We start from the raw sequence: 17,965 nt of genomic DNA, 5'->3' as shown, positions 1-17,965 counted from the left end.
CACAGCAGTCTGTAAAACCTATTGCAATGACATAAGACCCCCATACACAGTCTCTTGGACACAAAGTGCAAAGCCAAAGCAAGTGAACTGACAGCAGCTCCCCTGACCACGGCCACACCGTGTGGTGGCACGCCCCAGCTCAAGGCCAACCCTGACAACTGTTCCAGGGAGTACTCATTTACAGGCAGCGTAGCAGGGGTTGGTGCAGACATATTTCTTTTGTGCATGAAAAAACCTGCATTTTTGGAATAAATGGCTATTGTCTATGCTTACTTCCACAAAACAAAACAATCCGGAGTTGATTAATAGGATACTTAGCTCAGTTTACCATTCTTCCCTACAACTTTATAAAGCTTCTCTGTTTTCCCAACACACATTTCAGCTTAATGACAACTCAATTTCATTAGCCAATCAACACCGCTCCAGCCTGTAGCAAGCACACTTGCTTTCACTGCGCAACCTGAAAAGGCAGCCATTTACATACCATGACCACGACCTTTCACACTACTCACAACTGCAGCAAAAGGGGTTTCAGACACTTGACCATCCGTACCAATTAAATAGCAGAAGACCATCTATCTGAAAGCTTGTGAGAGTGGAAGCATGCTATCAACACACAAGATTTCTGTCTAGGAAAGTTCTGCTAGTGCCTGTTAGCCTGGATAGCATCACAAAACCAAACATTAGTCTCTCACTCATGAAAAGCAGTCTTTCAGAACATCCTTGTAATAAGTCGTGGGGAGGGGAGTGATGAAAAACCAGTTTAAAAAAAGTGGTGGCTTCCAATGCACTCTTAATGGCTGGCCCATTTCCTGCGTTCTTACTAAAATTGGTGCTGAACAGTGAAGGGGGGACTCCATGTAACAGCTGCAACTCACGACTGCTAATTTGACATTGCCCAAAAGGCAAAGAGGAAAACACACCTCCTTTTAGAGCGTTAATAAGCCATCAAGCTATACCTCATGGTAACAACCTCTACCAAAACTAAAACGGGCAGCACCACCACCCAAAATGAAAAATTGTACGTAAGATCAAAATAAGGATGCTGTGGGTTTGGGTCTGTGTTTTGTTGTTTGTGTTTGATGTTTTCTGGGGGGGTGGTTGGTGGTTTTTTTGTGTATTGTTTTTTAGTTTCTTTGAAATCACTATAATGTCTTGGCTAACCAGGGCAAACTCCCCTGGGATTTAGCAACACCACACTGCATTTAAGGTAAGCGTAACTGACAGTGGATGTTTGAATTACTTTCCTTCCTCTTGGACAATGCACAGAAAACCAGCCTATTAAAAGTTAAGGGAAAAGTCATGTGTCAACCCCTGCCACAACAGCTGAACTTCTCAAAATAGCCCCTAAGATCTAATTTTGAGGGAGCTAGCACTGTTGACTAGGACAAAGCTGACCAACTAGCCTAAGGCCAAATATGGTAAATGGAAAACATTGCTGCCTGATGTATTCTCAACATCGTCAGATGTGCCAACATAAAAATATAGGCCACCTATTGCTTCTCCTTTTGTGTTCCCCTTATTCAGGGTACCTCTAGATCAGATGAAAGGCTCAGACATTCGTTGCAACAGTAAGAATCTGCTGAATGCAGAATCAAAGACTGCCAGGATTTCTGTTGCTCGCAGGCAACCTGCTTTACAAAATTCCTGGGTCTGTGCATTGGATTACAGAAATGCATGAATTCCTTGGTTATAAGGGGTGCCATTTGCAACTGTGCACATACAGACAAGAAAACGGCATTTGGAGAGGTAAAACAACGGTGACAGTAGCAACTTGAAAAAGGATTTTCAAGAATCAGTCATTACACACAGCCTCACAAGACTGGTGCACCTAGTCTGCTGTTCTTCACAACTTTAACACAGCTGGTAAAAGATGAAATTAGGTTCTTCATTCTGGTTTGACCTTCAGGTGAATGGTTTGTCTTTTTGTGAAGTATCTGGGCTTTAAGTCATCCTAATTTTAAAATAACGAAAACTAAGTATTCTTCCTCAAGGGACAGTTTCTAGTACTCCAATTTTAGGAACTAAATTAATGCAGGTGACAGGTTACATCTTGGCTTTCCAAATATCTGCACTGCACTGCTGTGATGAACCATCTGAAACAGACTTAGTTACCTCTCACTTCTGTCATCATTAAGATAGCAGGAGGAACCTTCCATTTGCCAAGTAAATAAAACATTTAACCGTAATGAAGACAAGCACATGAGCTGTACTTCTAAATGGCAAGCATTTGCAACGGGGTGTTTCCCCCTTTAACCAGCAAAAGTAAGCATTACCTCCTGTTGCAATACTTCGGATTTCTGAGTTTTATAGGAAGTTCTTAAAATGCAGAGATACCCTTTAAGTCTGCTACAGATTCTAAATTATCAACAGTGTAACTATGAATTAACATACACAGTAAACGATTTTGTCCCCTGCTTAGCTTCAGCCATGCAGATACTTGAATACATTTGAGTTAATAAATTTTGTGATCTATTATAAGGCTATTCAGAATTACCATTCCATGTTACAGAATTACTGTCTCACACCTCCTTAAGAAGAACTGATTAACATACCTTCAAAGACATCAGTCATTTTGCAGATGTGAGCAAAGTTAGCTCCATTTGCCCATGTATACACAACATCCATTAGATTGGGTCTGAAGGAATTTAAGTAATTTTCTTCATCAATTTCCAGTTTGGCTTCTGCTGACACCTTGGCAATTCTTCTTGCACACTCCTTTAAAATAAAATATTTTAAGTTTAAAATACGCGTAAACAGATTGTTTAACCAATAGAAAGACTTCCATATTACTAGGATGAGGTTTCCTTTTAAGTGTGAAATTATTCAAGATCAGAAACTAAACTACTGTTTACATTGTAGCAGCCTGTGCTAACTAACTACTTACATTGTAGCAAGCAAGCTTATGAAAGCTTTTAAATGCATGTTCTGAATTAGGGTAAAGATTTCTTGCAAACAAGATAACCCATTATTACACACTGCAAAACCACATGCAGTGCCAGGCCAAATTCACTGATGATCCAAAATTAAAACTTCACTGTGCGCTTATTACACTTACACACTGTATTCACATTAATATTAACCTTGAGCTCAGAAAGATTTCTAAGGCACAGATTACCTGCATTTGCCGAAGCGGTCCTGCCAGCTGCTCTGTCAGTTTTGGCATTTCACTGGACTGAAAAAGAAATAATCTTAAATAATCTCATGCGCTCCCATACGTTTGCTCTACACCAAATTAAATACAAAAATAGAAATTCAGTGTGTGGTAGTGCTGTTGTAAGTTATTCCAAACTCCTCAAACTTGTTACCAAACACTAAAATTTACTGAACTCCCCCAAGTGCTTGCTCCAAAAACTAAATCAGAAAATTAAATCTTTCTGTACAGTATGCCAATGGTATGAAAAAAAAGCACCTGCTTTCTGAATACTTCCAAAATTCCCTCTATTTAGTTTTTCCATACTTTTGAACTGCCAAAATGCTGATAATTTATTGCTTTAACTGTTAGAAGCTTTTCTTTAAGAATATAAAAAGCAAATGTTTTTAATAACTTAAACATAAGTGGTTTATATGTGCTATTGTTCAGTGAACCACAATATTCTAACTAGCAAAGGCTTACCTTGGCATTCCATCTACTAACAAAAGAAACTCCTCAGCATCTGCTGCTAATGTGCTTTCCACATTTAGAATCAACCCAAGTCATACATCTTGCTAGCTGTCTGCAGTAGTATTTCATATGGAAGTTCATTTTTACTGTATTTTCCTGACAAGGCTAAACTTCTATAAAGGTTGTAGGTGGAAAAACAACAGCATCTGGTATTAAATGTCCGTGGTTTTGCTTTTAATAACATATGGTCTGCTTTTGATATCATATCCATGTGGTACTGCCACTTCCATCAATAGGTCAGGGGTACTGTCCAAATAACATAACACAGGCAGGCATGTCTCAGAATTTAAGATACCCTCACCCTGGAGTGCAGGAACAGAGACTGTTAAGCCTCTTTTTTGAAATAATCATTCTAGATTTTAAATTGTACAGATGTGTGTGTGTGTATACATACATAAAGACAAGAATGTATGCTGAGAATCTATTAATATTGCTTCATTGCATGAGGAGGAAACAGTGGTAGATTCAGTACAAGGACTGCAATTTCATACAACTTTTGGTATGTCATTCATGAGGAAAGACATTTTAGCACTGAAGCTGCAATGCTTTTGGTAAATTCAATGGGAATTCATGTCAAACACCTTTGGAAAGATAAAAAGTGTGTAATGGCTTGTACTGCTATGACCGATTTCTGGAACTGAGTTATAAATAATACTGTTGGTAACAGGAAGATCTGGAATTCATGAACTGAAGAAATAACTTACATTCTCTTGAAATACAAAACAGCTTAATAGTGCAGTTGCCTGCTCTGCAGATAAGTCATTGAAGAGACCATTGAACATCATTTCTGTCAGGAGTAGTTCATCAGCACTAAAATAAAGAGAAAGAGAAGGAAGCTTAGGGAAGCTTACTGAAATGTAATTTTATAATTATGTACTATTAATCTATTTTGTGAAGCAACTCAATATAGGTAAGAAACAATAACGTCTTAATTTTTCTTACGGGAACACTAAATTCTAATATATTAGCTTTTTAAGAGGGATGATAATCGTAACAGAGTGAGACAGTATTTTAAACAAACTAAAAGCTCTTACAGGACTACAAAGAATCTCTCCTGATAGTTCATAAAAGTTAGTATTAATGGTCGCTTTGGTCAGGTTTTATCAGACAGGACATCAGTAGGTTGAAAAGGACTAGAGTTAGGCAACTTATGAAAAGGGACTAAAATCAGTATTGCTGCTGCTCAAAAAAGATTGAACTGGATTATTTCCAAGATACTGAAAAGAGTAGCAAACTTGCTTCAATTTGCTTGTAAAATAAAGACATATCAGGCAAATGCATACTATGTGGGAAAAAAAGTCCATCTTTTTACAAAGAAAAGTGTAACTCCTCAGCAAACAGTTCCTGAAAGTCACAAAGTTGATAAAATCCTGAGCTGTATTTTACAGCTATTTGCTGTAAAATTTTGCAGTGAGAAAAAAGTAACTAGATATAGAACAAATACAGGTAGCATCTGTCAAACTATCTGTAAGGCAAGGAGTACAGCAGTCACTGTAACTTTCAAAAATACGTAATTCTATGAAAATCTGAGTTACACTCTAGAAGTATTAAAGTCCGATTCATGAGTTTCCATGGAATCTTTACAGCATGTTTTAATATACATGTACCTGCTAAATGTATTACAGTAAAATGCATCACTTCCATAGATTTGTTCCAACAGACCTATGGAAGCAATCAAGCAGTATTGCAAACTTGTCAGTGACTTGGTAATTGCTGACAGTCACTGTTACACCCACACCTGTGAGAAACTGTACTGAGAGTCCTGGGAAGTGGAACCACAGAAACTGAGACCATCCTCTCAGGTACTGTACAGTATTAAATGAAAACATACGCTATTGCCTAAACTGGGTAAGAAAACAGCCATTTTCATGTGCATGCTTTAGTTTTAAAATATATTGTATTCTGTCCTTAAGTTGCTGTCTTTCCCGCTTCAATCAGTATATTCCCTCATGACACTGATCACAGAGTCTCTGAAGAACCTTTCTTCTAACTGTCTCAGAACTTTAAATATGATCTACTAATTTGAGCCAGGACAATCAAGTGTGTATTCAAGACAATAATAGCTTTGCACAGAAACCAATTACCTGCTGATTTCACAAGCAACCCGTCCTTTCATCTCAATGACATCTGAAGATGTAGCAAACCCCAGCCTTCTCAAAACACGCTTACGGCATTTCAGTTCATCCATTTGTAAGACAGTTCTGGCTTTTTTCAGTTCTCGCTTTGCTGCTTTAATATCCATAGCAATCTGAGGGGTCAGAGGAGAGAAATTACATTTTGCTGGTTTAACAGATGCAACTGTTTTCAAGATATTGTTTAATTTACATAAAGGCCTCAGAATGACAGCATATGGACATACTGGTTGACACTGACTCAGCTAACTCTACTAAAAGGGAGGTTTAAAACAAATTTCTTAAAAAAAAAATAAATCAGCTCCAGTTACCCATAGAAAACTCTGGCAAGTTTGGGAAGTTAAGGAGTTTACCCAGAGTGGGGAAATAACTCCAACCAGCCCACATTAAAAAACCACAAAAGAAATCTTTGGTTGAGAAATAAGCACTCATCTTCTGAGACCTTTACCAAGTCTCAGCTAACCAACTATTCACTGAAATGTAACCCAAAGGCATTATTTTCTGCTATTAGAGCTTCTGCACTGTCTTGGGAGTTTATCACAGTCACTGTCAACATCCTGACAGCAGGGTGCACAGTGCAGACACCCTTGCAGACTTCTGCTTGGTCCATCAGGTCCACATGCAACTTTGTGCTGCCCATACCAAAACTACCTCACTTCTGTGATGAGACTCCTGTAGAACCTGTTTTCTGGAGCAGCACAGAAACATGAGAGCTAGTTCTCTGCACAACCAGTTTCAGTCTAGCAGGGTATGATTACATAAAACAAGTGTATTGCTTCCAGGCTGGACGTCAGCTCAGAAAGCAGCAGCCCCAGGATTTGTCTGGTACACTGCCCAAGCCAATAAGCCCCATCAATTCAACTGAGCTTTGCACAAGCTTATTAAAAAATGATCAGTTTCAATTATCTATGAAGACTTCACCTATACTGTATTACTGTGCTATGCCTATTTAGTGAAAAAGACTCTAGTGGCACCTCTGTAACCTTCCAATCCCTGATGACTACTTTAAAAGAGTTTTCTTTTCAGATATACTTCATATATCTATCAATAAAGGGTACAACACCACCTCAGCCAGTCTGTAGTGAGATTCAATAATTTTACTGTATTTAAAAAGTATTAACTGGGCTTATTAGTTTAAGAAGTATTATTTGGGCTTTGCAAATAAAAAGAAAAGCAAGTTAAAAGAAACTACTACTGTCTCTCACTTCAGCTAGATATAGGTACAGTGTTTTGTTTTAGTTTTTTTACCTGTGCTTTTTTTTCACAAAGTGTGTATACAGTTTCCAAGTTGGGATCATTGTGAAGAGGATGTGAATACATCCTATGCTCAAATGCCTCTACTTTTTGGATCACTTTTTTCAGTCCTTGATCTTTGATGCCCATGTCATCAATAGGGTCTAGTAATGGTACTCCATCGGGAAATCGTTTCTGTACTTCCTAAAAGCGGAAAAAGAAATTATATAATCTTTTTGTGAGATTAGTAGCAGTAAAATAAACTATACTTTTACAAGTAAGCTGGCACAACTATAGAGACACAGAAGGCAGCAGTGTAAGTTTGTTATGTGATGTTTCAGCAGTTTTCAAAATCAAGTTTAAAATGACAAGGAGAAGCAAACTGACATATATTGTGGCTTCCCGCCCCATTTAAGAACAAAGCTGAAGATGTGACACAAACTTTAGACAAATCTCTTTAGAACAAGTTGTCTTGGGTTCAAGAGTACCTCACTACCAGAGCAGAGAGCTTACACAGCCTAGTGGAACTTACTTGTATAGATTTTAACACACTTTGCCTGTTGTCAATGGGCCTCAGGTCTTTCGGTATGTAGAGTCGGACACTGCTGATAGCTGAGAGAAGATGTACCAAAACAGGAACAACCTATCAAAGAGAGTGCAGTAACTGATGAATCAGTGAAAAATTTATTTATTATTACTGTTTCATAGCAAAACTTTACAAAGGAAAAGGACAACTGAGTGCACAAAGACACAGCAGTGGTAAAGCAGTATCAGGAAGCAGGAAAATGTGGGTAAAGAGATAAAAGTATCAATAAGGAAGAAAACAAGGTTTGTCCAAATGGAAAAATTTTGTATTCAGTTAAATCTGGAGAAAAGCTACATGTGGGGAAAAAAATATTCATTTTTTCTATTACTTTGCCATTTATCTGCTGTAATACCTACCTCTTACCATCCGAACCAAATTATTGCCATATACTTAACTGGGAATGCTAACAATAAACAATATCAAATCAGAAATACATATTCATAAGTTTCAAAACCATGAAGATACCATGAAGAATCAATACTCTAACCCAAGCTTTAAATGGACTTTGTGGGAGGGAAAAAAAGAGGAAGTGGACAAATTAAAAACTGTCTCCGATGTGCAGACTGCAATTGTTTGTCTTGATATAGGGTTTCAAATTGAAAAATTTAAACAATGCGAATGGTCTCACAAAAAATTTCAACTTAAGTTTAGAATGAGATAGCCTCACAAAGCTGAAAGGGTCTGAAAAAGAGAAATTTTAAAAAATTCCATTTCCAGAGACAGAAGATACTGCTAAGTATCTTCAAAGAGCATTTGCTAAAGCTTATTACTTGAGGATTATAAACCTGAGGATTTCTTGTACAAGCAAAAAAAAAAGTATAGACACTTGTTTATCCACAGATTTTATCGCATATGTAATTTTACAACTTTGTAGTTCTAAAAAAAGACTGGTATTGTCTTTAATCTACTGATTTGAAATATATAACACAACAGTAAGTTTCAAAGTACTTCTACAGTAATTAATTCACTCAAGTATTTTCTTCACACTTGAAAATTTCCTCTTTGGTGAAGTCAGCAACTGTTTTAAGAAAGCACAATTAGGTGTACAGCTCCTTTCTCTTCCTTAATGCATTAACCCCTTTTACCACAGTCTGCAAATGCTTTGGAAATAGAATTTTTGAGAACATTTATAAGAAACTATTGACAATAAACGTGTGTAACAAACCTGCATCTCTCCTTTCTCATCAGGTCTGGCTGGCTTTGCAGCTTCAGTAGCAGAATTTTTCAAACTCTCTTTGCTGCAGTGGAGTAGCACTTCAACAATATATAATGGGTCCAATTCACCAGAATTTGGCTGTTAGGGGCACAGAAGAAACAGGTCCAGGTCCATAAGAGTTACTTTAAAATACCAGCAAGAATGGAAGGAAAAAGCATGATTTATTCAATACTAAAAGTATGAAACGAGCTACTGCTCTTCACAGAACATGAGCTCAGTGATGCAATACATTCTAAAAACTACTGAATCAGTATTGATTGAACGATCCCTCACACAGAACACTTGAAAAAAACTACCCTTTCCCCATCCTCCCTTGACAGTGTAGCCTGAAGTCTACTTGAGGCTTCAGGTGCTTCTGCCTTTTCTTCTAGCTGTAGTTCTTTCAAAGTAAGCCAACCTCTTTTGTTACTGTAATGCAAAATATTAGCATCATGCTAGCAGTACTGAACTTTGTCTGCTTTTCAAAAAAAACCCAAATTTGGGGGATCTCTTTCATTTGCAGCTTTGCAAGTTCAAGTTTTTCCCCACAAAACCATAGAAAAATCTTTCAAACATAACAGCTTGTATCTCCAGCAAACAGGAAGCTGCATCTTGCAGGCCACATCTTTATAAACCCCAAACATAACATCTGACATTCATTTAAAGAACACAAACATGCAGATATGGTGGTTAAAGACTATTGTTCACAAAGCCATAACCTTTAATATACACTGCTTTAAAAAACCCTGACATTAGTTACTTGACTGGATCAATAGGCACTAAGGTTGCTCAACTACACTCCCACTATAAGCAAATCTTTTTATAACCTGGAACAGAACTAAGTTATAGGCCTAACACTGCAGGCAAGACTTTTAAAACAGTATGTGCAAGCTTCTCTGCTTCCAAATATGAGAAAGACAAAACAGTCTTTTCAAAATCCTGTGTTAACCCAGTTCAGTTTTACTGGGCAATATTTTTCATTACAAACCTAAAACATACTATTTTCTTTTACTGCATGCAAAGCAGGGTGGAACCAGCTAGCATTTCCAAGAGATTCTCAGAAGCACTATGAGAAATTGCCACAATAAACTAGACAGAAAAACAAGGTTATCCTGTTCTACAGTATACATAATTATTCAAGAAATGCAATTACTTGCTGGGGAAGGAACTGTTCCTCTGAATTCTATCCAACATTTGCAGAAAGCACTCACAGCAATGTGCAAGACCCATACCACTGAATTAGAATTTTAAAGTAATATCCACACACATCAAATCAGTACCCAGCCAAAGCCACAGAAAGCATAATGCTGACTTGAACAAAGAAGAGACTAAACTCACAGCTGCACATATATGCTACAGATAATAATAAAGCTGGAGATGTCTAGAAAATGAGAACAAAAAATATTTCTATAAGCAACAGTATTGTAAACCCATTAATACAGCAGGTGTATAGATGCAATTAACATTCGCTGTTAATATTACTCTCTTTAAATTTACATACACCAATGGCTTTTAGACATTGCTGAGACCTGACTTAATCTAGAACTGCTTTTTGAATGTGTACTGTTTCCTTCAGTGGGTTTTCTACCTTTTAGGTACTAAACCCTTGAACAGGAACACGTGTTTTTATATGCTAGAGTAAAATAAGACTAGAACACCCTGTAAAAAATTTAGTCACAGACATCTCTGTCATATCATATTGCATGATTAGGTATATTTCAAGGATTTTAGATTTGCCCCGAAACATCTATTACTTCATGTGCCTGGAAACAAAACAAGGTAAGACAGTTGATCATATCTGCAAATCAAGCAATATGGCACAGGATCACAAATTCAGATTCCCAGATTAATAACATCTGACTCATGGAAAATTCAATGACCATGACACAGCACTAAAATTTATGTTTACGTAGTAAACAATATAAACAAACATGAACAGAGAAGCAGGAGAATTTAAGTTTAACATACAAGGATTATAATAATCTAAATAGGAAAGACCAAATTGCAGCAGCTGAAATTCTAATACCAGCAACCATTAACAGACAAAAATCTGATGTCTAGAATCAAGGATCAGATGACAATATGGACTATAAACAGCACAATAAAACTAGCACACTGCTGGCACAATCTAGTGGAAATAAAATTTCTTACTCAAAAATGAATTCCAAAGCAAACAGTTACTTTGCTGCCTATTATAATGTACAATATATAGCAAGCAGTACCACTTGAAATAAATTCTCTCTACTGTAATTCAGGATAAAATACTGTTTGCATTCACAATTTTGTGGAACACTGCAGTGTGAAATTATGCTGGAAAAACATCTAAATAAACAATGAACATAACTGGCAATGACTCATGCTTTTGCTTTCAATTGCAATTAATAAAGAGAATTACTCAGTGAAATACAGACATACTTTAACTCTGAATGTCAATCTTCATTACATATCTTCCATACTAGAAAAAGGACTTAATTAGAAACTATGACACAGCGAAGAATTTACAACTAAAGAGAAACTAGTAATATAGACTGAATTCAACATAATTTCTAAGAGCAAATCCAAAGAACTGTCACAGCTTAGAAGTGGATGAAGATTTAAAGATGTGGCATAATAACGATATACTTCCAATACCAAGTAAGTATACTACTACATTAAACTAATGGGGAAATGCATCTGTATCCCAGGACAAAAATACATTGAATAGACACATTAAAATGGGTAAATAACAGCTTCTTCATTTGTTTTGCCTCTGCTCATAGAAACTAGTCTTCCCATACCGATTTTAAGTTACATAGCTTTAAGTCTGTTCCATAATTTTCAGCACCTATTGTCATTCTTTCCATAGAACTCAGAAGGAAAAATTCAACCCAGCTGCTAGAATGACTTAATGAAAAAAGTGCTGCTGGAGCCATGGAGCCAGAGCCATCTCCTGCAGAACAGACTGTAATTTCAAAGCTAATGTTTAAACCTAAGGGCTTTATACAACAGTGAGACAAGCCAGATAGGGAAGGCAAATAGGTATGCGGATAAAATATGACACAGACAGAAGAAATGCCTCCAGTGACAAAGAAGTTGGCAATTTTACATAGAAAGTTTGGGTGACGGGGAAATCTGTTTTAATGCTCATGTGGCCCTATGAAAAAACCAATTTATAAGCAAAAGTTTAAGCAATAGCAGTCACAATCCAGTCTTCCAACTTGAAAAAGGAAGAAATGTGACTTTCAAAAGGAAGATGGAAAACCAGAACAAAATCTTTTTAATAAGTTCTGTATGCACACATTTTTCTCATTTCCTCTTTAATGAATATATATTAGAGAAGCACCAAAAGGTGCCACAGTGCACAGGCGCCACCAGAACTTGACGAAGACAACTTCTCATTTAGACCTAGTAATTAATGCTAATGCTCTCCTGCCAAAATTACAGCAAAAATGCTACCACAGAAAAATACACTTTAAACTTAGGTTTTAATTTAGCCAGCTGAGTTGCTTGTCAAAACATTTCTGAAATGGAGACCAAAACATCACCCCTGGGGTTATGTGGAAACCAACTATAAAAATGGATTTTTGGAAGGAAACCCAAATCTGGCTTCTATTGCATCACTGTCCTCTGTATTTTTTTCCACATTTCCCTGAACCCATTGCTATTGTTTTGCTCTCTTTGCATTTTAAGTTTCCAACCCTCAACTCTACAGCAACACCCCAGAGGACAAGGAATCCCATGTCTCATGCACAAGCTTAGGACTCAAGACACAATTCCCCAGTTTAAGATAATAGTCTATATAGTGCCAAATGTCAGTCTTTCTATGCTGTCAACCCTTAGTTTCTACAGATTTTCTGAGAGTAGAAAACATATCTTTCCCATGAATGGCTTAGTGTAGCACTGTTGGGGATTTCTCACAGGCAGACCAAGTATTCGGAAATTACTGTAGTGCCATGTGCACTTTTTTTTTATCCCAGACACAAGCAAGCATTATCTTTGTAAATATGCTAAAAGTTAAAAAATGAACACAACACTTAGGGTTTGTCCCACCTTCCAGTTTTTTCCTTTATACTTTCATTTCAGGAAGGCTTGAGCTTTTTGTAAATTTGGGGTGAAAGGGAATTTTTTCTGCCTTTGAAAACTACAAAGAAAATTCTATCTTATTTTCAAAAAAAGCAGTAAGGTACATATTTTTCTAACAGAAAGAATGTATATTTTACCTTAACATTCGATTTCTTAGAGAAATTAACAACCACTCCCCATCCAAAGTCATCACCTTCATTCTTCACCTAAAAATATTACAAAGATATTATAACCCATGTATAATCACATTCTAGCAAGCAGATCATAGTCATGGACTAATATTCAAAACAAACACATTTCTTTTAATTAATTTTTGAATGTTTAAAACAGAAACATAACAAAATTTAAAAAGTATTGCTTAGAGTGATGCAACGTAATTTTTCAAGATGGTAAGTGGCAGACACAAATGAATCCTGCAAATTGCAAGGATAGGTAGAGATGTGAAATAAAAACAAAACAAAAGAAAAATCAAATTACCTTTACCAGTCTTCCTGGCTGTAGGAAGGGCAAGCAATACTTTGGTTTGTGAACATATTCTTCAATCTCTTTACCCAGTTTTGCAAGCTGCTGTCGGATTTTGTAGTATATGACCACATTTTCCTCATTGGGAATTGCTATTTTGTTGTACTGTCCTTCCAAATTATTCACTTCTATAATACAAAGTATAATGTCATGGAAATTAATAACTTAATGGATTTAGAAATCAATGTTTAACTTCCAAATCTATATAACTAGTATTTTGTCACCATTTTTCACATTAATTTCCTATTGACAATAATCCATTCTCTGGAAAGCTAGAAATCTATAAATGTGCATTTTATTTCTAGGAAAATAAATATTGATGCTTTTTTTTTTTTTTTTTAATAATAAACCAGCTTGAGAAAACAGAGAAGGCTAGATCCCCAATCCAGGAATTTCTGATTTAGGGTTGCAGAGAAGTCCCACAAAAACTTGCAATGATTTTTAGGAGAGTGTTCACTGCCTACCAGTACTCTTCTGCCTCCTCCTATGAAAATGAGATTACTCAAAGACATCTTCTAACAAGACGTCTTCCAATAAGAGAGAAGTTGGTGGAAGATGCTCTTCCTAACCTGTTTTAGGCTCTGATTTAATCAGTTGGAAATCAGTATTTTCTTCCTTCATTTTTACACCTTATTTAGGCAAATCAGTTTTTATTATAAGCAAAATGCTTCATTCATTCAACACTAGTAATACCATAAACAAAGGACACATTATAAAGATCTCTTTTTCCTCTCTAGCAACTCACTGTCTTGTATACTATTTGAACGCATATGGGTGACTCAGAAACCCCACTTCACTGGAACTTGCGAGACAGCTCAGGGAATTTCTCCCTATTTTTAGATGTCAACTTTTTAAAGAAAAAACCAGTAATCCATACTCACAGCATAATTTCCTCCTTGATCTAAACAACCGTTTCTCTCCTTTGTGTTTTTAATTGCAGTTGAAGCAATTAAAAAATTGTAACACCCAGTATGTGCCTAAATAAAAAATGCCCAAGAAATAAGAAAAATGTTCTCCTGCTCCATTTCTCTATTTAAATGGCAATGCTGGAATTCTAGACTGAAGAGCTAGGCATGCGCAATGGAACAGCTTGGTTTTCAGGAAATACCTACTATATTTGACTACTACCATCTTAATACTGCATCTGCCAACTAACAGAAACTCTACAAAGGGAATCACACACATACTCTGCACGTTTATCAAAGCTACACAGACACACACACACCGTGTCTCTCTTACTATTCATTTAACAAACAAACAGGTGAACTGCTCATTCATCAATGGCAAAGGAAGTAGTTGCCTCTCATGTTCTTAAGATTCTTCTGGGTTAAGTTTTGAAAGAGGCCTCACTCTCAAACACTGGCTGAGATCTTTGGAAACTGACTTTGGCTCAGGAAAACACAGTATTTAAAGATCATGGTTTAACATTTAGTTACTCAGTGAAGAGCACATGATGACTCGGTCCTCTCTGAATTATGCTTTGTGTTTTAATTAAGCATTTTTTCCTATACTACTTTGAATGAAGTGTGCATGAGTTCTTTTTAGAGATGGCAATGCAATATTAAAGTTACATTTCTTTTAGCCAAGTTCTGCATATCAAAAAGGAGTAAATTTTCCCTGCACCTTTTAAAATTGTTTTTCCTTCTTCTTGTCCTACAGCAGGGGTCCTCAAACTTTTTAACCAGGGGGCCGGCGCACGGATGAAGTGGCAGGCAGCCATCTGCGGCTGCTTGGTTTCCTCCCCCAAGCCCCGGTGCCGGGGGGGGGGGGGGGGGGCGGGGAGTTGGGGGGTTCTGTAAATACCGGGGGCCGGACTGAGGACCCTGGGGGGCCGTATCGGGCCCGCGGGCCATAGTTTGAGGACCCCTGTCCTACAGTTTAGCAATGTGGCAACCATTCTTGTCTGATTCAGAGAAGAAAGTTCTCTTCACAGAATGACACTGCATATCAATATAGGTCCTAGAACAGGAGGAAACTACTCTTACTGAAACTATAACCTAACAGCAAAAGGTGCAGTGGCAACTGTTGGCAGGGAAGAGAAGAACTGCATAGATAAAAACTCTTACCAGCATAATGAAGTTTAACTACCCAATCTCAAATGCAACATCTTTCATACTGACTCTCATGAGTACAACACAGTAATACTCACTTTCTACTATTTCTGGAATAGTTCTGTAATGTTGGAACTGATAGAAGGATTTTTCTAACATGTATTCAGGATTAATTTCCTCTACTCGAAGCAAGTTCAATACCATGTTGTATGTCAGGTGGAATGCACTGTTTAAAGGATCAGCTGAACCCTGAAAAACATCCAAGAACACTATACAGTTAAAAATATTAAGTGCAACATATAAGAACATATCAAATAAACCACGATGCAGTGTTTTATATGAGGAGCTGCTTTGCTGGGTAGTACAACTTGTCTTGAATTTAATAGTACATGTCTCATCAAATCCTAAGGAATTTTATTATGCTGAACATGTAACAGTATTTATGGTCTCATCAAATCCTAAGGAATTTTATTATGCTGAACATGTAACAGTATTTATGTCTCACTGTATCTATAGTTATACTACAATATTATAAATTAGATCTGATATGAAGTGAAAAGTTCAGATTAAAAACTTGGATGTTTCTTACAGTCTATTATAATTTGGATTCCATTATCTGAAATTTAAATCAATAAGCTATTTAACTATTTAAAGCAATCCATTATTTTAACACTCTGAAAGAACTTATTTGCACACCTTTTTCTCTTAATACTTACTGATCACACCAGTGTCTTGGGAAGCCTGTTCAAAAATAGGTGGTCTGCAACTTCTTTAATTTATGTAAAACCTCATTATAGAATTAATTTATTTATTGCCCAAGAGAGGTTGTGGACTCTCCACTTGTTAAGATACACAAAAGCCATCTGGACACTGTCCTCAGCAGCCTACTCTAGATGACCCTGCTTGAGCAGGTAGCTTGGACAAGATGACCTCCAGAGGTTCCTTACAACCTCAACCATTCTGGGATTCTGTGAAGTTCCGTTTTTTTACAAGTTGGTATTTACAGGTATTTTGAAAAACCAAAGAAGAAAGGATGCTGGCAAAGCACTGTAGGGAAATACCATACCACTAACTTCTTTCCCCATTCTTATTTTCTAACATCTAGTACTGTCCTCTGTAAAGAAAGGGTACTGGCCTAGGTAGATGCACCTTTGGCCTGATACACCATTGCTGATATTATGTTCTTACCCAAGAGGAAGACCTCATTACCATAAGAAAAGCAAACGTTTAACTGATACACATTAAAACAAGGAGCTATTCCAAGAACACACAGAACAGTTAAAACTGTCTAGGGAAGATCTAGAACACCTCAACACCACAGCCTCTCTGAGCAAACTTGAGTAACTATCTCTAACTTCAGTGTCAGCACAGGCAGCCATCCTCATAAACCAAATAAAAAGTTGCTGCAACCAGATGACAGAGACCCAAAACTTCTGAAGTATGAAAATGCCCAACTGCAGCGCATAAGCTTTCATCTAAAGTAGCACTGGTACAAAAGGAACAGGTGTTTCAGAGTTCTTCGGAAAGGATTCAAAGGGAAATCCAGGAGTTATGAAGCAGAAAATTACAATTTCTGTGCCACAAAAGCAGTGGAAACCAGAAGCAACAGATAGGTGGATAGAATACAGCAGAACAGCAGCATAAATAGACTTTTTAAAAAAACAAGGTAGATCACACAAATCTTTCAGAGCTCTTTGAAAGTGTTAACAAGTATGCGGATTATTGTACCTCCTTGATTCCTGAAATGCTTATGACAACACACTCCCTACCCCCAACCAAGCTAATGTAATTAAGTCTTTGAAGGATTTTTTAAAAACTGACATCTTGTGAATTACTAAGCAGAAAATATATTTTTTTCAAAATAAAGTTTCCCAGTGGAGACTCAAAGAGGTCTAGACTTAGAAGAAATCTAGAAAAGGCATAGATAGAAAAATAGCAAGGCCTGCTAAAAATATTACTAGATCACTGAAGACACTGAAGATCAGCAGTCTGCAGAGTTGCATGATGATGAGTAAAATCACAAATGAAATTTAATCTGAAAGTGTATTTTAAGAAGATGAAGTGCAGCGGTTTGGAACAGTTTAGTATTTGCTGCTGATTAAAGTGACCTATACCTAAAATAAAATTTACTGAACAAGCGGTGTCATTTCAACAAGGCCTAGAAGTAAATTGTTATGGTTAAACATTTTAAATTAATAACAACTAAAACAGATAACAAGAAAATTAGCATGTTTCAAGACATACTTTTCATGCAACCATATGACTGCTGAAATTTCAACATATTCTATCAGACATTTTAGCAGCTCAGAGAGGGCTGACACTGAGAAACATGCTCTCTGCACTTTCTTTTAAGCTCAACATTTGCTTTACTAACAATTATTCTGTTCTTACAACTTTTCTTACAGCAATTACAACAAATATTCTTACAACTGATTTCTTTGCCTTTTGCTATACAGTAATATATGTAGCTGAGATATTCCCTCATCATGCATAATATAAAAAAAGCATAGGCCACTAGAA

General features: G+C 36.7%; 1 protein-coding gene across 1 annotated transcript in view; it reads right to left on the bottom strand.

The window, feature by feature from the left end:
• MTREX (Mtr4 exosome RNA helicase) overlaps positions 1-17,965 on the bottom strand; it is a 50,071-nt gene that overhangs the window by 2,165 nt on the left and 29,941 nt on the right. Inside the window, exons 16-25 of the mRNA XM_080373100.1 lie at positions 15,544-15,694; positions 13,350-13,522; positions 13,010-13,078; positions 8,781-8,909; positions 7,562-7,672; positions 7,045-7,233; positions 5,749-5,912; positions 4,369-4,474; positions 3,119-3,175; positions 2,556-2,718 (exon numbers count right to left, since the gene is read on the bottom strand). Coding sequence (XP_080229226.1) covers positions 2,556-2,718; positions 3,119-3,175; positions 4,369-4,474; positions 5,749-5,912; positions 7,045-7,233; positions 7,562-7,672; positions 8,781-8,909; positions 13,010-13,078; positions 13,350-13,522; positions 15,544-15,694 — 1,312 coding nt within the window. The remainder of the gene's footprint in view (positions 1-2,555; positions 2,719-3,118; positions 3,176-4,368; positions 4,475-5,748; positions 5,913-7,044; positions 7,234-7,561; positions 7,673-8,780; positions 8,910-13,009; positions 13,079-13,349; positions 13,523-15,543; positions 15,695-17,965) is intronic.

The sequence above is a fragment of the Falco punctatus genome (genome assembly GCF_963210335.1).
Source record: "Falco punctatus genome assembly, chromosome: Z".
Lineage (NCBI taxonomy): Eukaryota > Metazoa > Chordata > Aves > Falconiformes > Falconidae > Falco > Falco punctatus.
The sequence above is the reverse complement of the archived record's forward strand: the minus strand, read 5'-3'. Positions and strand labels throughout refer to the sequence as shown.